The 20412-nt window shown below is 41.4% G+C and overlaps 1 protein-coding gene across 10 annotated transcripts in view; it reads left to right on the top strand.

Annotated features, from left to right (window-relative positions):
- Positions 1 to 17953, top strand: part of NPAS2 (neuronal PAS domain protein 2) — a 94250-nt gene extending 76297 nt beyond the window's left edge. For 4 of the 10 annotated variants that reach the window (XM_083735509.1, XM_083735508.1, XM_083735502.1 and 1 more), the window contains 9 exons: positions 899 to 980; positions 2759 to 2900; positions 3728 to 3825; positions 4853 to 4999; positions 9544 to 9738; positions 10235 to 10422; positions 11929 to 12021; positions 13322 to 13535; positions 16710 to 17953. In XM_083735509.1, the coding sequence (XP_083591635.1) occupies positions 899 to 980; positions 2759 to 2900; positions 3728 to 3825; positions 4853 to 4999; positions 9544 to 9738; positions 10235 to 10422; positions 11929 to 12021; positions 13322 to 13535; positions 16710 to 16892 (1342 nt within the window). In that variant the 3' untranslated portion in view covers positions 16893 to 17953. Of the gene's footprint in view, positions 1 to 898; positions 981 to 2758; positions 2901 to 3727; positions 3826 to 4852; positions 5000 to 9543; positions 9739 to 10234; positions 10423 to 11928; positions 12022 to 13321; positions 13570 to 16709 lie in introns of all 10 variants that reach the window. The other 6 variants (XM_083735511.1, XM_083735505.1, XM_083735503.1 and 3 more) reach the window with 4 other exon arrangements.
- The last annotated feature ends 2459 nt before the right edge of the window (positions 17954 to 20412 follow it).

Genomic DNA, 20412 nt, shown 5'->3' with positions numbered 1-20412 from the left:
AAATCTGTTCCAAGGATGGACGCGGGAAGTGAAGACAGAGGGGAAGTTCAGTTGTGCAAGCAGAAGACTTTGTATAGACAAGATGACTTTGTTGGAAAGAGCCCAATATTTTGTTACTGTTATGTACTGAAGTTCTCACCCTGGGCCAGCAGGGGGATACTGTAGATAGTTCAGGTCCACATATGCAAATAAGGGATCGAAAGTGACGTTCAGTGATTGGATAGTTACAGAAAGTTGTTACAATTACGTTGTTCTGGAGCTCTATATAAGCAGGCTGGCTGAACCCTTCAGTTCAGTTCTGTTCTGGCCTGTGAATAAACAAGAGCTGTTTGAAGAATCGCTGTGTCGTCTGATATTTTCACCCACAACTTAACAGTTACAAACATTAATTCTGTATTGGCATGCTAATTGGACTCTAGAGAAATACTCTGATTACAATCCTATACCTGCTAATGTGGGAGGTAGAACAATTTCATGCATTGTACATAAGCCTTTCTGCAATTGCTAACCTGTACTTGGGATGTGGTAGTGACAAGGCTAATCATGAGTACATGTACCAAAATGGTATACAAGGTTGCAAATACGTGTTTACACGTGAACTTTTTCCAAGTATGTATGAAGAGCATCATGTGTAAAGCCATGGAACCTAGCCTCAAGTAATTATATGATTACAGATAATGTTTTCTTTTTGTTTTGAGAACCGGGTAAAAGTGGGCAGAAGCTAAACATAAAATGTAATCTATTACATTATTATACACATTTGGATTATATGACCTGTGGATTTTAACTGCAAATAATTTCTGGAGTTAATCATGTAATAAACTGCCAGTTGCATTTAATAGTGCTTTCAGAATAGTGGAATGGAATGTAGAGCTCCACAGAAAATAATAATGTTCAGTTATGCAGATGTTCGAGTGGAAAGGCGACGGAATATGATTTTGGAAAATGCACCTTCAGAGATAATCTCTTCAGTACTAAAGGTATGATAAAATGGCTGTTTTCAGAGGTTTTTCTTTGTTTTCTATTTTATGCAGCTCATATGCCGGTAATCACCAACCTTGCGTATCATTATTTAAGTGGTATAAATGTCTATGTGAACTTAACTTAGTGGAGTAAGACATGGCTGGGAATACATTCCTGTTCTATTTTCCAGAATACAATTGCAGAAATGAGGGAATGGTAGCTTGCAAAATAAGAGATATCCATTATGACCTTTAGGACAATCATGTGCCTCTGAAAGGGAATAACTTTTTAAATGTAACGGGTAAGACACATAGGGTGACTTTAGCTACTGTGTTCAGATGGTAATAATGTGTATTGATTTGATCACTAATATTGTCCCATATAGATGGACCTGGGGTTTTCTTTATGTCTTTCATTGCCTGTTTCTCACCATGGTCACTGCCTGCTAGGTTCACTGTCCCTTAGCTTATAAGGCGATGAGTAATCTCAGATAAGCCTACTTTCCACCTGATTTATGTTGAGGGTGTTCTTGATTGGTTGCGTGTGGTGTTCTAATGCAATTTTTTTTTCAAACCCTGTGTCAATACAAAGGCTACTGCAGTTGTGCAGATGTATACCTCTTTTGATTTTTGAAGGACCAATCACGGGAGGTGACAGACAAGCAAACCCCCCTGCCCACATAATCTCATGGTTGACTATAAAATTGAAAGAATATGCGAATTTGATACTAGAGCATATAGGAAGAAGCAGGCAATGAAAGGCAGATGCATTATAAGCCAAGAATTAAGAATCATTTCTTTTGAAGTTCTCAGGGGATTGGCCTGGGCTCATTCCTGGGTACATAGCTTCCTATTAAAGCAGATTATACAGTAGCTGCATCTAAGGACTGAGTTCTTGTGATTTTCACTGCTTAATGAAGTTAATAACTGAGTCTTTTATGAGTATCTTACAGAAAACTACTTGAAGCTTCTGTTGCTCAGAAACGTGGATACAAAAGGCCAGGCTAGATGTGACGTTAAACGCTGTATTGCATACTGAAGACTGTAAAAAATGGGTGCACTTTAACCATGTGACACATGGAGTTAAAACTGCAATTCTAGACACACATTATTGTTATTGTAATTATTGCTATTGTTGAGGTTGTTGTTATTAATTCAATTTATGAATCACTTCATGTGAAACAATCTCAAATCAATTAACAATGAAGACATAAAACCCTAAAAGATACACTAAAAACAGTTTCAAATCCAGTACTTGGATAAGCAACTCTACACAAAAGGCTTGTGGGGAAAGGAAGGTCTTCAGTAGGCTCTGAAAAGACAATAGACAAGACACGTGAGTGATATGTAACAGCAGGGAGTTCCGAAGGCCAGGTGCTGCCACATTAAAGGCATGATTCAGACATTGTGCGGAACAGACCACCTGATGAAATTGCATCTATGCAATGCTGTCCTGCACAGGTTGAGGCAATCTTTTATGTATCCTTGTTCCGAGCTGCATAGGGCATAGTACACCAGTAACAGCACCTTCAATTTAGCCTGCTAGCTAGTTGGCAGCCAGTGCTATTCTTTCAGAAGCAGAGAAACATGGTGGCAGTATTCTGTCCCAATGAACAGTTGAGCTCACTGGGAATTTCTTAATTACTTCTGAGTAAGTGTGTATATAGGGTTGTGCTGCGCATAGCTGATACCGAAAAAAGACCTCTCCCTCAATAAAACCAAATGATTTATAACCAAACTCATTTGTAAGTTCGAAACTTTCAGAAATGTTTAGGATGTTTGCTTTGTTTTTTAAGGACAGTGGATCAGAACTGGATCCTCAACAGCACTTTAACGCTCTTGAACTAGGCACGTCAATCCTCGACACCAGTCAGACTCTTTCTGTATCCTCTCAGGGCTCACACAAATCTTTGCCTACATCCTTGCCTGACACAGCATGTAAGTTGTTATTATTTATTAAATTTGTAAACCGCCCTTCAGATGTGATCTCTATGCAGATACTACTTTGAAACTGAGAATTTTGTACTGTTATACTGCCAGTATAAAGGGACGCGGGTGGTGCTGTGGGTAAAACCTCAGTGCCTAGGGCTTGCCGATCGCATGGTCGGCGGTTTGAATCCCCGCGGCGGGGTGAGCTCTCATCTTTCAGTCCCAGCTCCTGCCCACCTAGCAGTTCGAAAGCACCCTTAAGTGCAAGTAGATAAATAGGTACCGCTTTATAGCGGGAAGGTAAATGGTGTTTCCGTGTGCTGCGCTGGTGCTGGCTCACCAGAGCAGCTTCGTCACGCTGGCCACGTGACCCGGAAGTGTCTCTGGACAGCGCTGGCCCCCGGCCTCTTAAGTGAGATGGGCGCACAACCCTAGAGTCGGACACGACTGGCCCGTACGGGCAGGGGTACCTTTACCTTACTGCCAGTATAAGCCGGAATGGTACGGAAAGTGTAACGCAGGCCTGCACGCATGGATCATGACCAACAGAAAGGATAATTCTAACACAACAGAGCATTGTCTTACTTGAAACATTTACTACCTGCTAGTTATTGGAATGCAATTTCAGAGCGGGTTACAATATCAGCTCCCATCTGCTCCAGCCAGAGCTGTAGTCCAGAATTAGAGGGTGCAGGTTGACAAAAGCTGGTGGTTTTGTCCTATAGTCAACTTCCTTTATTGCCATTCCAGCGATCCAGTCTTTTTGTATACATTAATAGAAACTTTTAATAACTCTGTTCTAAATGGTAATTTAGTAAATAAATGTTATTTTATAGCCACAAGAACAAAGCTCATCCCAGAGTCTCCCTCCCTGCAAAGAAGTCCCACTATGCAGGAGGACTTGCAGAGATCTAGCCAACCTGCCGCTGCTCAGGTAAGGTAGAGGGGAAAAAAGAGTTCCAGAAACATTAAGAGAAGTTCCATGAAATACATTGGGACACAGGACTGACAGAGGACAGGAGCTTTAAATGGGTTTTAAGTTAGTGAGAGTAAAACGATTTTTTTGTTTTCACTTAATTGAACTGGGAGGCATAGCAAACCAAAACTTTTCCATTCATACTGGCATGACATGACCCTCTTGAGCATGCTCAGGAGTGTCTAGATGAATCAAGGGCTTTTCTATGTCTAAGAAGTCCTCTCTGCCACTGGTTCCCCTGAAGTTAGAGACAATAAAAAAAATTGGCAAGACACTTGTATGGAGAGGAAGGTACACACACACACACACACACACACACATTAATGCGCGCGCACACACACACACACACACTGGGGTTATTATGATCAGAGATAGGTGCTCTAACTCTTCTGTCGAGGCTCTTTTTTCTAGCTATCAAGGAATATTTGCTGAAGCCTCCTCCTTTCACACTCTTGTATTATTTTGACCACAGGTGGTCTGCACTTGTGGTCAAAGAGATATTAGTGCTGTAACACCAGTAATCAGTATGTGCTTATCTTGCGAACGATGGGAATTGTTAAGAGAAGATATTAATTATAGTTAACCCTCTAGGTACCCCCATGTGTGGGTTAAAAGAAAAAGAAAAATGGCTGGTGCCTGTTTTTAAAAACATGGGGCTAGCACATAGAGAGCCCCAGTAGCAGAGTATTAAACCCAGTCATTATGCATATTAATGAAGCATAGGAATAGGTTATTAAACCTTCTTTAACTCCATTCAGCTGACCCCCATTTTGCCACTTTTTCAGTGAAACCCTACAGACTGCAAAGTAAGTTTAAAATGCTTTACTTACAGCTTCTAGGTCTCGGACGTGCACCGTTCCTTATGCAAGAGCAGTAGTATAATGCAGGTACCAATATTCTTAGAAATACAGCAAAGCAGCCTCGTGGAACAAAAGTTACCGTACTTACTAGAAAAGTAACATTGCTCTTGGTTTTCTTGTTTCAGCTCTCATCCCAGTTTAACATGTTCCAAACTATCAAAGACCAGCTTGAGCAGAGGACTCGAATACTGCAAGCCAATATTCAGTGGCAGCAGGAAGAGTTGCAGAAAATCCAGGAACAGCTGTGCATCGTGCAGGATTCCAACATACAGGTTAGCGGGAGAACGTATTTTTCAGACAAATTACTCTTGATTCAGCGAGTAGCAGAGTTCTTTTTTTTAAATAATTTTTTATTAATTTTCAATACAATCATACAATATTATCCAAATTTTACCTAATTTTAACAAAATTCAATTTTTTGTCTTCCTTCAGCTTCTCTGGTAATCATCCATTTTTACCATTCAATAGACATTTCTTTAATTGTATTGTCATTTATCATCCCTCCTTTTTTCTGTTTTCTTTAAACGATACCTCTTAGAGTTTTACAATGCTTCTTGAAGCGAGTAGCAGAGTTCTTGAGCAGAACTATATTTCCACGCCCAAATCATCTTGATGCACCATAGGGTTGATGCACCACAGAGAAGGGTTTCCTGCATCCAGCAGTCCAGCTTACACACCTGCTTCTTCAAGGGGCATTTTGCTCACTTCCGGTTTCGGAACCTGGCTCAGGAAAACAACACCTTCTGCCAGCTATTCATCCTGCAGTTCCCCACTTCCCTAGTTTACATAGGAATACGTAGTATTGGAAGCCCTCTGTTCCCAATGACAGAATAAGAGGATTGGCGTTGAAAGACTTAAGAGAAAAGTGTAGGTGCGTGGTCTGAGGTTCAATTTGTGGCATTTTCACTTAGGAAATAGCAAAGCTGTCAAAGACTTATGCCTGAGACCTGAGAGAACTGTTGCCAGTCGGAGCAGGAAATACTGGGATAGATGAACCTATGATCTGATTCCATATAAGGCAGCTTTCCAGATTCATTTGGTCAGGAGCCCCTTTGGTTACACTTTTGTTTCTGATACATAGCAGAGAATGGACTAACCCTAACCCTAATGCTTCCAGTTAGTCTAACAACCATACTGATCCATACTGAAGGAGGACAAAAAACTCAGCAGAGACTTCAAGAGTGAAAGAAATGAAAGGATTGGATAGAGCAGGCATGTCCAGCAGCTAGATCATGATCTACCAGTAGATCATTGGAAGTCTGTGGTAGATCACTGGTAGATCAGTGGCTCCCTGCAAAGAAGCTAAAAAACTTTGGCTCCCCTAAAAAACCCTCAACATCTTTGCCCTGCACCCATAAAATGACATGAACCACCAAAAACAGGGCTTTCCTTCCTAAAAAAAGCTCAACAACTTTTTTTTTTGCCTGAACCCCCCAAAAGGGGGTAGATAACTGCCAGTTTTTAACTCTGTGAGTAGATTGCAGTCTCTTGGAAGTTGGCCACCCCTGGGATAGACTTATGGTCATTATTCCTTAATAGTACCTTGTAGAGAGAGAAATATAGAATGAAACACAAGAGCTCAATTTTAACCCATGCTGCAGCACTGTAACTGTAGCTACAGACGCAGGTGGCGCTGTGGTCTATACCACAGAGCCTAGGGTTTGCCGATCGGAAGGTCGGTGGTTTGAATCCCTGCAACGGGGTGAGCTCCCGTTGTTCAGTCCCAGCTCCTGCCAACCTAGCTGTTCGAAAGCACGTCAAAGTGCAAGTAGATAAAAAGGTATCGCTCCGGCGAGAAGGTAAACGGCGTTTCCGTGCGCTGCTCTGGTTTCACCAGAAGTGGCTTAGTCATGCTGGCCACATGACCCGGAAAAACGTTCTGTGGACAAATGTCGGCTCCCTCGGCCAGTAAAGTGAGATTAGTGGCCGCAACCGCACAGTTGTTCACGACTGGACTTAACTGTCAGGGGTCCCTTACCTTTATCTTTTTACAGCACTGTTAGGGATATCTTCTTCTTCTTTGGCGATCGCTCGTAGCCGAGTAAGATTGTCTTCCATAAACACGGTTTTAACAATGAGTCCGTTGGTCATGGGGCTACATGGAATGTATGCAATTTATTAATGCAATTTGAAGAGACTTGCTGGGACCACAAAAAGAGAATTAAGGGGCTATATTTGGCATGTAGCAGAAAAGCAGCCCAGCAATATTGTTGAAAGGAAATAATATGCGTAGAACCAAGCCTTACAGGGAAAATGTCACCTTCAGCAGTTTGTTAGAAAAGGTATCTTTGAAATAAATGTCTCATAGCTATAAATTTAGCGTGGCATCCTTGCTTCCGATACATTGTAAAAATAATTGCTGTTGATAAGAGCTTCCTGGTTCGATCAACGCAGATGGTTAAAATGTCTGGTTTCCATAGAACAGCTTTCTTCCGTTGTCTCCCTAATATGATGCTGTCTGTTTCTAGATGCAAGAGGTGTTGTGCTTTCATGTCTTTTGCTTCTTTCATGAGAATACTAATGAGACTGCCAATTAGAAGAGATTAGTAATACTCTTCTCATGTCTTGACACCCTGAAAAAGTAGTCGTGAGATTCTGCGGTGGCGTTATCTACTTAGACTTGTTTACGATGTTGAAGGGGGTGTGGGGAGGAATCCTTTCTATTCAGTGGCATTTCAGTGGTCCAGTCATGACAGGATGGTAAGAATCTTGGGCAAAGCCGCTGTGAATGAAATACCGATACTTTCTGTGTTGGCACTTTGGTGTTGTCCTTTTCTGAGGAGAAAGATTTTGACGCTAACACTCTTGAGGTGCCTGACTATCAGTATTTTGCATGAGAGGTTCCAAGTGCATTTAGTCTTGCACAATAGAAGTGGGCTAGTGCAACAAGTGCACTTAAAGAAAACAACGGACTGTTTGCTGTTAGGAGAGTGACAGGGAAATGCATTGAAAAGTGTGAGTGAATGAATGAGAATAATGGAAAGGTTTATAAACACCCCACAAGCAAATCACGATGAAAGCTCATTATCATATGATGGGTTGGAGGCAATCTGTCACAGTACAGAAATTAAACAGCATGACTCCTATTACAGTGGAACCTTGGTTTTTGAACGTAATCTGTTCGGGAACACCATTCAGTTTCTGACACGTCCGAAAACTGAAAGTGGCAGCCTCAATACAACAGGGAAACTCAAAACGGAAGCTGCGTGGCACGTTCAGCTTCCGAAAATTGTTCGAAAACCAAAGCAGTTACTTCTGGGTTTTCGGCGTTCGAAAGCTGAAACGTTCGATTTCTGAGACACTCGAAAACCGAGGTTCCAATGTATTTGTTTGTACTATCTTCGTAGCTCATGGGATCATGCATATGTACTGAGGCAACAATCTCACACTTAGTTTTAGGATCTTTGCACACACGTTCTCTCTCTCTCGTGCTCCATTTCAATGGCTTCTCATCTTCTGTATTTCCGTTTGTTTTTCAACATTTTTATGTTGCTAGATAGCTAGAATTCCTTAAGTTGAAGCCTCATGCTTTATATTTTTCTTCTTCTATTATCTTGAAGTTTTTTCTGGACAGAGGCACAATCCACCCTGTTTTCATAGCCGGCAAAAGGAAGTTGTCTTTTCAGGAAAAAAGTATAGGGATATGATTGTTGGAGGCTTTCTTCTTCTTCTTCAGTGATCACTTGTAGCCAAGAAAAATTGTCTTCCATAAACAACCAAGCTACTTATTGGACAGGAACAGATTTGCTAAAATTCTGGTGGAAGCTTTTTCTATCTTGGGGTGAGATGGGGATAATGTCAGCAGAAAAGTGTGTGTGCTTAACCCCCTTTCCTGATAACGACTTTTCTCCCCTGTGAGGTTGCACACACATTTTCCCACCTGGAATCCCATGGAGAGGGAAGTAGAAGAAAACAATTTGAAGCAGAAAAACTGGGGACAGGGAAGAGTTTACCACCAGCAGCCATCACTTCTCTGCTCTTATTTGCTCCCTCCGAAAGCTCATTTCCCATAAACCAAACCTTCGTCGCCAGTGTTAAGTTGTGGGCAAACATGTCAGACGACACAGCGATTCTTTAAACAGCTCTTCTTTATTCAGATGCCAGAACAGAACTCGGCTGAGGAGCTCAGTCAGCCTGCTTATATAGAGCTCCAGAACAATGCAACTGTTGCCATTAACTAAAACTATCCAATCACTGAACGTCACTTTTCGATCCTTCATTTGCATAACTATCTACAGTATCCCCCTGTTGGCCCAGGGTGAAAACTTCAGTACATAACACAAGTGTTAGTTGCAATTTAGTAACATGTGCTCGCTTGTAACATCTAGTTTGACCTTCAAATATTTGCAAGAATTAGACATGTATGTCAGGTTTCTGAGTGAATAGGATGACGAATGTATTCTGTTCCTGAATAGTGGATTTGGTTTTCTAAACAGTGTCAGTCCTTCCACAGCTGGTTTAAGGTGCATTGCACACATAATATTTGAGCAATTCTTATCCAATGCTTGATTTGGAAAGAGGTGACAAGCGACATTCCCTGTAGAAACTTCTCTGACAGTCCCAGATGTGTGAAAGGTGGTTGTGCTTATGCAATTGTGTGGGGAATGGACTCTCTGTGTACTCACAAGCAACTTCACACAGTCTTCTAGCATTAAAAGCATTTTCAGCAACTGAGGCCTGGATCAAGCTGAGCTCCCTAACGATACACATTTATAAGCGTTAAGATATGACAACTTGAAATTGGAACTGTGAATGTATTTCTTCCATTGATTTGCCTAACAAGGAAATTGAAAAAGGAACCACCTTTCTCTTCCAGATGTTTTTACAGCAGCCAACAGCATCTCTGAATTTCAGCGGCATGCAGCAGCCAGAACCTCAGGGGAAGCCAGCGGTTGATTCTCAGCAGAAAGTTGTCCCGAGGCCTCCGAGGCCTTGTCTCCAAGAGCAGATTGCGGCTCCTCAAGCAACAGACCATCAGATGTTAGGAGAAGAAAATGTGTTATCAAACCAGGTAAGCAGACCTGCAATGGTCTTACAGCAATATTTTTGTGGAAAAAATGTTCTCTTCTTTAAACATTACTTTAAGTCTTAGGTTCATCTTAAATCCTACTTCTTTTGATTCTTCATTTAGTTCTTCCAGCATTTCTTGTACTGTAGTTCTTGTTTGCCTTTAGGTATTACGGCAATATCGCCTGCCCTTTCGCTCTTTCCAGTAAGCTTTGTGTGAATCTGTGTGTTTGTTCTACCTACCCATAATCACCATTCTTGTTTAAAAAAAAAATTAAAAAAGGTAAATTACCAGACCTACATTCAATGAATATGAATTTATTTCCCTACTTATCGGTCACTTTACATAATTACACCTTTATGAGAGGATGGAATGAACTAAATTTGGATCTGGTAATTTGGCAAAAAAAAATTCACAACTTAATTCTTTGTGTTTTTACAATGTACCCAAAGCTTTTGGTTATTGTTTCTGTGGGTGCTGTTATTTTTAACTGTTCTAGGATCAGAAATCAGCAAGAGCCTCACAAGGAATGCAGGATAGCTGTCAATCTTCCAGAAGCTTAACCTCACAGTTTAGCAATGCCTCTGTGCTCCCACAGTCTTTGAGCACAGCTCCACCTGATGCCATTCTACAGGATAACAGCCACCAGCAGAGCACTCCAGATTTCAGTAATGATCGACAACTGAGGTAAAATAATTGAAGTAACCTACTTTTAAAAAAAAAAAGTTGAAGAATTAGATACTATTTTTTACAATGGCACTATTTAAATTTGCGTGTTTAGTTTATTACTATATAACAGGTAAATACTGTACTTTGAACATTAAGAAAATACTCCATTTTATCAAGTTACAGCGCTAGATTATTAGTAAGCTTGAAAGAAAAAAAGAGGAACGTGGTGCTATTATTGTTTATTCAATTTCATACTCATCCTTTACCACAAGGTTCCAGGGTTGGGTTACAGAAATGAAAAATTCAGTATTAAAAACAGTATCAGAATGGGGATGGAGCAAACAGACTTGTGGGTTACAGGTAGGTAGCCATGTTGGTCTGCTGTAGTTGAAACAAAATAAAATTTAATTTTTTAAAAAAAATTCCTTCCAGTAGCATGTTAGAGACCAGCTGAGTTAGTTATTGGTATGAGCTTTCATGTGCATGCATACTTCTTCAGATACACATCTTCAGATACAGACTTGTGGGTTCTTCAGATACGAGACTTGTGAGTTGTTGTTTTCTCTAAATGATGTTAGCGCTATGTATTTGCCTTAAAAAGAGAAAGAAAAGTTTTGAAAAACTTTTTAAACTGGTGACTGGAAAGAAAATACAAGGAACAATAAGTAGCTTGAAATAGAAAACATGTCCCTGTAGGAAACATAATGTGAAGGGGGGGGAGGGAGGACCTTACATCTCCACACAAAGTTAGCCGTCGTTTCAAACTACCTGGAGCAGAAGAAAGCGTGTAAAGCCTACTTTATGTTCTGGACTGGCAAACTGAATGGAAGCTCTAATAGCCAACTTTAAAATCTAATAGCCCAGTGCTCACTAGATTTCATCAGAATGCAGGACTGTCATAGAAGATGGCTGTTACTTGAGGCAGGAACATCCACTGCATCACAGGTTGAGAGCATGAAAACGTTACAGTCAAGCTCTGTGGCAGATAATCTGCCACAGGGAATTTCAGCGATCCTTGTTTGCCAACCACAGTATGTAGATCCACTCCTAAGAAGAATGAAACTCCTTGTACAGTCATACCTCGGGTTAAATGTGCTTCAGGTTGAGTGTTTTCAGATTACGCCCCACGGCGACCCGGAAGTAATGCAGTGTGTTACTTCGAGGTCTTGCTGCTCACGCATGTGCAGATGGTCAATGTACCGTCACACGCATGTGCGGAAGCGGCGAATCGCAACCCGCAGACACAGGTTGCGTTTGTTTCAGGATGCGAACGGGTACCGGAACGGATCCCGTTTGCATGCAGAGGTACCACTGTATAAGAATGGCCACATTTGATAGTAAATCCTGAGCTACCCTTTTTTTAACTACAACTAATTACACTCTATCCTTGAGCCTACTGCAGATTTAACTCTACTGGCTTCTGAGCATGCAACTACCTCACACGGAAAAAATCCTTCCAACCCTTTCAGTATCTGCAGGTTAGTGTCATTCTTCACTGACATTATTTAATTTCCTGTTTCCTAGACTGTTACTCAGTCAGCCTATTCAGCCAATGATGCCTGGTTCCTGCCATGCGAGGCAGACAACAGATGTTGATGTGACTGGACACGAAGCTAAGTATGTAGCATGTTACTGGGGGCAGGGGTAGGAAGGAAAGGTTTGAACCTATACTGAGAAATGCCACTTAGATGGAGGTGGTAGAACGGCAACTCGTCCAGAGGTAGTACTTGAGTTAAGCAGTCTATGTCAGAGATGGAATTAAGGGTGGCTCCATATTTTGAAAATCCAGATGTTGTCCTGCCATATCTTATCTGCCCCACTGCCAAGCTCCCGCAATTGCACGGTTTTTCAGATCCCAGTTGCCCCAGTACATTGTGCCAGAAAAAGAGGTGCCAGAACTCACCATGAACAGCACCCTTGTTCTCTTAGAATGGCAATGGCACCTACCTGAGAGGCTCCGGAACTGAGTTCCAACAGGTTCTGGCTGGAAAAATGCCCTGCCATCATGTACTGGGGTTCTGTCATGCCAGCTGGAGAATGAAAGGGACCAGGTTTGGTGAAATCAAGGAAATCTGGAGCCTGCTACTTGGAACATTATCTTGCTGATATTGTATCAGAAATTTCTAATTTACCTCCTATGGCTGGTTCTTTGCTTTTAACCCATAAACTCGCCATTTCTAAAGATGTGTCCACATATTCTCAATCCTCTGGGCCGCCCCAGTAAAAAGGTAAAGGGACCCCTGACCATTAGGTCCAGTCGTGACCGACTCTGGGGTTGTGCCGCTCATCTCATTTTATTGGCCGAGGGAGCCGGCGTACAGCTTCTGGGTCATGTGGCCAGCATGACTAAGCTGCTTCTGGCGAACCAGAGCAGCGCACGGAAATGCCGGTTACCTTCCCACCGGAGCGGTACCTATTTATCTTCTTGCACTTTGATGTGCTTTCAAACTGCTAGGTTGGCAGGAGCTGGGACCGAGCAACGGGAGCTCACCCCATCATGGGGATTCAAACCGCCAACCTTCTGATCGGCAAGTCCTAGGCTCTGTGGTTTAACCCACAGCGCCACCCGCATCCCATGGCTACCCCAGTAGCAGCAACTAAAACAAAAATGCTTAGTTGCATCACCCTCTGATCAGCTTCTTCCTTTTCCTACACTGCCCCACCCCAGGTCAGCCTTCTCCACTTCCAAGATGCCACTAGGTATGCACAATATATATGCCCAGGAGTTATGTGTAGTAATGAATGTGTATGGCTTTTTCAATGCATCTCCCAACGATCGGCATATCTGCATAGTCCCTGAGTCAGCAGCAGCACCTGCTATTTCTCCCAACCGTTGTCCATAATACATTGCAGTATGACACCAGTGTTTTAGTTGCAAATTCTTGGCTGAAAAACTTAGGACTGTTTCTTTGAATAGATACTTTCAAAGCCTACAAGCGTTCCAAAGTTTGGAAGAGCAAACCTCCGGAAGCAGTACAGCTATAGTGCTGATGGGACAAGCAGTGTTGCCCCCTGGGTTCTCTGCAGCACAGCCATCTCAGCCTTCATCTTTGCAACCTATGCATCAGCACCACCACCACCAGCAGCAGCAGCAGCAGCAGCAGCAGCAGCAGCAGCAAGGCTACCTTCAGGTGGGCTGCAACAGAACTGACAGTACCTAAATGGGTAAGCCGCCCTGAAAGTATTTTTTTCAGCTGCAGGGGCGGCATACAGGGTTTTTTTTTGTTTTTTAAAAAATATTTTTAATTAAATTGTGTAGTTATTCATAAAGTGATAAAGAACCTCACATTATTTTAAGAATGGCAGAAGAAATATGACATGGTTGTTTATAAACCTTTTTTTATTAGGAATGTTAAAAAATAATAATACAAGAACTCACAATGAAAATGCAGGAAGTACATAAACAACAAAAATATTTCTTCAGTTATCTATATCAGATGTCCAACTGATTTATTAATGTTCTTGAGCGACAGCTAGCACTTCTAGATGTACATTTTTAGGGGTGTATTGCAGTTCTAATATCAATCAATCTTTATTACGGTCCAGAGACCCAACAAATCATTACAAATCAATACACAATTCATACAGCCTACCTCCAAGTTAACCAAGCATTTTGTTCAGAATTTAGGGCTCATTTGTTCTTACAACCACCGATAAAAACTTTGCCACTGCTAACGTTCCAGCATTTGTCCGGTCCTCCAGTAGGAACCTGACATAGTGGGCCTCCGATCTTCCCAGGAAAGGTGCCAGCAAGGGTAGTATCAGTTCAGCCCTTGCCTGCTCATATTTTGCACAATGCAACAAAATATGATTTATGGAATCGATGTCTTGAGCACACAAGCAAAGTCTGTCCTGGTAGGGAACTCCTCTCAACCTACCATCCAACACTGCAGAGGGAAAGACATTTAGGTCTGGCTTTGGTGAAAAGCCTTCGGTAGTTAGGTACTGTCAGGTTTTTGATGTAAGATGTTTTCTTTATTTCTTTAAATACCCTCTGTAAATTAGTCGATAGTTGTCTAGGTTGCAGTCTAATGTTAGGTCTCATATTCCCAAATAAAGTAACCATAGGCAGGAATAGGAATACAGGAAGCTAGCTGCCTATTGGTCCATCTTGCTCAGTATATTCTGCGACTCTCCAAGATTTCAGATGGCAGGGATCATCTGCACACAAAGCAGCTGCTAGACCATTGAACCTTGACAAATGGAGTTTCATAACCAATAATCCCTATACAAAACTCTTAGTGACTCCCAACTCAGGCCCAGAATACACTGGAGTGTCTTGGCATATTACCAAGGGTGTCTTAAAATCCTACCTGAATATTCTATCCATTTTGTTTTCTTACCAACATAAGTCCAAAGCTCAGCTGACTCTATATAATTCTATGTGCCTTTTATAATTCTATATAATTATATATAAAAGTCTATATAATTCTATGTGCCTTTTAAATATGATGAAGGAACTCAGACTCCCCGTCAATAATAGCCTCTGCTTTGGATACAATTCTGAGTTGACTGTGCTCCTGATTTGGAATATCACTGAGGAAGTTAGGTTTCAGGAGATTGTGGCTTCTGTGTATTGGAAACAACTGCTCACATTTTATGCACGTCAATATGTGATCTGGAGCAGACACATTTGATTATGCTGGAAACTTTGCATTGGGACACCAGGTTCTAAATCTAACTCCAGCACAATGTGAGTGTCTGGTGTATTTCCTTTTGTTTTATGGATCCTGCTAATTTCCTTGTTCCTTTTGTTTTTTTCCTTTTGCAACACAAAAGCTCCCTGAATAATTATTGTATTGTCATTGACTGCTTTTGGCTTTATAGCCAGTAACTTCCCTTTTAAAAAACAAACAGCCATCATTCCTCCCACTAAAATGGTAAACATGAAGTGTGGCAATAAGATAAAATGGAGTCCCATAGGCGGAAAAGGCAGGGTATAAATGAATAAATAAATAATTTATTCATTTATACTATAGAAATACAAAACATGCCCACAACAGAAGGTTGTTGACAGTAAGAGGCCATTAGCCAAGGGCAGTTTATATAACAAATTTGAATACTACAGTCCTAATTTTTTTTACTATGAATTAAGTTAAGCCCCATTGAACTTAGTGGGACATATTTCTGAATAAACATACCTAGGATTGTGCTGCAAGTATTTTCATATGTGCCCATGACAAACATGATTGTGATGAAACCATTGAAAGAGAAAGTGGAATTAATGAGCATTGCCAATGGAGGACAGAAAAGGAAGCCCAATTATTGGACGAAATGAGTAGGGAAAATCCACTTGCATTTTGTGATTGACTAAATTTCTGACAACTAGAGCTTATCAAAAAGTTCTCGTTCGCATAAATCAAGGGCCACAACCTTTTCATACCAGTGGTTGTTGTTGCTTAGTCGTTTAGTCGTGTCCGACTCTTCGTGACCCCATGGACCAGAGCACACCAGGCACTCCTGTCTTCCACTGCCTCCCTGGCACACAATGACTGCTATGGGAGTGCAGTATAACACAACATGGCAGCCATGGAGGCGAGGCATGGCATGGCGCAAAACTAGAGAGAGTACAGTCATTGCTGTTTCCCATCCTCCCTCCACAGACTACCTCTTATTTGCTACAGGAAGTCACCTATGTTCTCCTGGTCCTGATTGCGGAGATCACACAATACTGATGTTCCACAAACACAAGAGTGCTGTTGCTCATGACAACAGGGAGCATTCTGCAGTACCAGGGGAAAAAATACACAAAGGGGCCATCACATTCACTCTTTCACACACACACACACACACACACACACACACACACACACACACACACGACCATTGCCATTTCCCAAGAATTGTTTTTTTCTAACAATATAAAATCCAAAAAATATACAAGGGCCACCAACCTTGCAATCCTTGCATAAATGGCGCAAAGCTTCATTCATTGACTTAGCTAAGCACATTTTAAGTGTTCTGCAAACTATTGATCCTAGTCCATCAGCAACAGTTCCATAGCAAAGTTTTTCCATATAAGCAGAGGGCACTTCTCAGTAGTGGCGCCCACCCTGTGGAATGCCCTCCCATTGGATGTTAAGGAGATAAGTAATTATGAAACATTTAGGAAACATCTGAAGGCAGCCCTATAAAGGGAAGAATTTTAAGGTATAATGTTTTACTGTGTTTTTATATATCCTGGAAGCTGCCCAGAGTGGCAGATGGATGGGGTACAAATAAATTATTATTATTAATTAACAGAACTACTGTTTTTGATCTGCTAAACCATTATTTGACGGCATCCAATTTTGTTTCACATATAGGTAGAGACTGCAGGCCCTTTGCACAGTGAGCAGGCAGATTCTTTGCTCATGCCTTCCTACCCTCAACAGGAAGAAAGCGTAGAGTACCATCATATGCAGTCACAGCAACAGCAGCAAGAACCTGCTGCCAGGAGGACTGCCGGTTTGCCTGAATCCTCCAACATGCAACAACATCTGCAGTAGAATCTGCTGTAACAATCAGTACACATTTAGCTTTATTGAATGGTGGGTGACTGGGCAGGAGGGAAGCCAGCATTTGCATATGTGTTCATTTCAGAGTTTTGTGATGTAAAGAGATTACCAAGCACAGACCTTGGTGGATAGTGCAATAGGAAAGGAACGGGAATTATTTTGCAGATGTTTGCACTATTTTGTGACTACATTATGTATATTAATGCTAATACATACCATCATGTGCAAACTGGTATGTGTTGGTAGCCGATTTGTCTGACTATTTTGACCAGAAAGTATTCTGGCTGTTCCAAAAAAGAAAAAGAGTTACTTGGCCTTCACTATTTTGATCTTTTGAATATGAAAAGCACTGGTTCAGAGAAAATCTATTGAGAGAATGAGAGATTATTTTTATTAATATTATTATTATTTTGCACAACTGCACAAAAGGCATAACTTAGCACTTTCGGTGAATAAAAGTTTGTTCTGATGGCCAGATAAGCACTTCCAGTGAGAGAGAGAACATGTTGTCCATTATTTAAATAAAAAGCACCCTGCAGTTTATAGACCTTGGACTCATAACCTGAAAGTATTAAACTTGTTACCTCTCCCTCTTGCTATTTCTAATGTTTCAAAGAAATTACACTGGACATTTTCCTATTTACTTAGTGAACTACAATTGTAAACAGTGAACCGAAGCACAATCATGCAGCTATTATTCCAATGTACTAGTCATGCTCTTTAAACACTTTCAAGAGAATCTTTTCTACTAACTGAACAGCCCCCTCACAACTGTTCATAGAACAAACACCTGAAGAATATGCACTGTGTTACAGCCCATTAAGTGGAAAAATGCTGCAACTGTATTACATATCTTTCATTACTACGTTTAGGTTTGACTTTTCCTCCAAAGCGTTGCACTTTTGTATGCTTTATGTTGATGTTTCTAAAAAAAGATTTTATGTAATTATTCAATAAGTAGCGTATAAAAAAAGTTGTTGTAAACAAAACGAAACCCCAACCTTGACCTATTTCTATATAAAATAAAATTATATGGGATTATGTGAACATTATTTTGTTTATGAAAGACGAGCTCATTTCACAAGCGAAAAGCTTTTTCCCCTCCATGCTTTTTTGTGAGTTAAGAGTTTGTAAAAAACAAACTGAAATATAGAACTATAGCTTCAGGCTTTTAGCTTGGACATATGGGTGCCTGCAGAGAGTTGTTAATACAGCACCCTTTGCACCAAGCTTATATGAAACAAGTGACTAGCCTGAGGTGGGCTTTTTGCTAACCTTTCCTTTTCATTTTTCATTGTTTTACAGTCTGTTGACATGTTGATATTTGATGGGTAGGGTCTGTTGCAGCGCTTATTTATGCAACAATTTATGAAGTATTGAGCATTTGGTATGGTGTTTGGTGGATAGAAGTATCTTGTTACTACGGGGAACTTACTGCAGCATACATACCGCTATGGGATGTGGCTGGCGCTGTGGTCTAAATCACTGCCAATCGGAAGTTCAGGTGTTCAAATCCGCTTGATGGGGATGAGCTCCTTTTGCAGTTCGAAAGCACACCAGTACAAGTAGGTAAATAGGTATCGCTGCGGCAGGAAGGTAAACGGCATTTCCATGCACTCTGGCTTCAGTCACGGTGTTCTGTTGCGCCAGAAGCGGTTTAGTCATGCTGGCCACATGACCTGGAAAGTTGTCTGTGGACAAACGCCAGCTCCCTAGTCCTGAAGCGAGAGGAGCGCCTTTGACTGGACTTTTAACCATCCAGGGGTCCTTTACCTGTTTACTCTTTTACTTACATACCACTTTTGTCCATAGCCTCTTTCCATGCAGTGAGAATTTTACTACACCTGTGGCTACTGCAAATGGTACATGAGGCTGTATGCAATGCATTCTGCAGTAAAACACTATTTTGTAAAAATTTAGTTATATTTAGTTACTTTTACTTGTGTATGCTTTGTTGGGGCTGGTAGATCAATCAGTTTTGCCGCATAGTACAGTGGTACCTCGGGTTACATACGCTTCAGGTTACAGACTCCACTAACCCAGAAATAGTACCTCGGGTTAAGAACTTTGCTTCAGGATGAAAACAGAAATCGTGCAGCGGTGGCACGGTAGCAGCAGCAGCAGCGGGAGGCCCCATTAGCTAAAGTGGTGCTTCAAGTTAAGAACAGTTTCAGGTTAAGAACAGACCTCCAGAACGAATTAAGTACTTAAGCAGAGGTACCACTGTATAGGTAATTTTGAATTGCATTGCCTGATCACAGCCTTTCCAGCTAGGTTGTAACAAACTCACCGGCCTCAACACAACACACAACAAAGGTTTTGCACAACAATTGATCCCATTGTAGAGTTTGTGCATGCCATTTCAAACCACCATAGGTTGATAGGGTCTGGAGGAGCATCACAATTTGGATGTGCATATCTGTTTCTATCAGTACCTTGAGAAAATTATGACTGCAAGCACACACCTGGGAGGGAAGAATTGTATTCCTGCTTTAAACAATCCTCTAGGAATAACAAGCAATTGTCCCTAGCAAAGGATGAAGAGTTGATGTCTAACACCTTTAATCTAGAATTTGGCTCCCTCTCAAACAAGCTTTTTATAGGGCTGAAAAGCAGTTATCACACATTGGAACCTTGATAATAAAGTCTCAAAACATCTAAAAGTCAAACAAATGTATTGAGATCAGAGCACATTTCTGATGTAAGATTGTTGTTCTTGCATCCAGAGATCCTGGCTGCAGCTCTAAACATGCTTAATAAAAGTAAAGATTCCCAAGTTGTGTGTTAGGTTAGAGAGGGGGCATAAGTGTACCTTTAAAAAGTAAGCGTCTTGGGTTCTTCTATCGTCTACTGGGGTGGCTAATTACTTGTGGTCTTCCAAATCTTGCTGGACTACAACTCCCACAATTCATGGCTGTTGACAATGCTGACTGGAGCGGATGCAAATTGTGAGTCCATCAACATTTGGAGGACTACAGGTTTAGCCACCCGTGGTTTACTTAGAAGCATGCACGCAGTCATAATTCGAAGGGAACAAATTAAGCCCAGGCTACAGCTGACAAGCATGTGGGGGAGTCCCAGATGCATAACTGTTCTGAAATCAGGGTCCCATTTTTCAGTCCTGACTTCAGTAAATAGGAGATTGGCAATATACTGGGCTGCCAATCCAGTTGCAAGGAAGCTGCTTGACCACTGTTACAGGAGTCGGAAAAGAAAGTGGACTGGGAGATGGGATACTGGTGTGGAGACAGGGGATAAGCAGGTGTTTCCATCCTCTGTCATGATACCAGAATCAGTGTGTCTATGATTTTAAGAAGGACAGGGGATTCAGGACAGACCAAACTTGGTTCTTCACATGGCACAACCGCTAGGGCAGCTTTTAAAGGTTATATCATGATGATTCCTCCAGTGTATGCCTCTGAATATCTGTGACTGGGCTTTATAAAAACAGGAGTGGGGGCCTGTTCCGCTCATATCTTGGCATGGGATTCCCATAGGACTGCACCACAAA

The sequence above is a fragment of the Podarcis gaigeae genome (assembly GCF_964106915.1).
Source record: "Podarcis gaigeae genome assembly, chromosome: 4".
Taxonomy (NCBI): domain Eukaryota; kingdom Metazoa; phylum Chordata; class Lepidosauria; order Squamata; family Lacertidae; genus Podarcis; species Podarcis gaigeae.
This window is presented reverse-complemented; position numbering and strand designations above follow the sequence as displayed.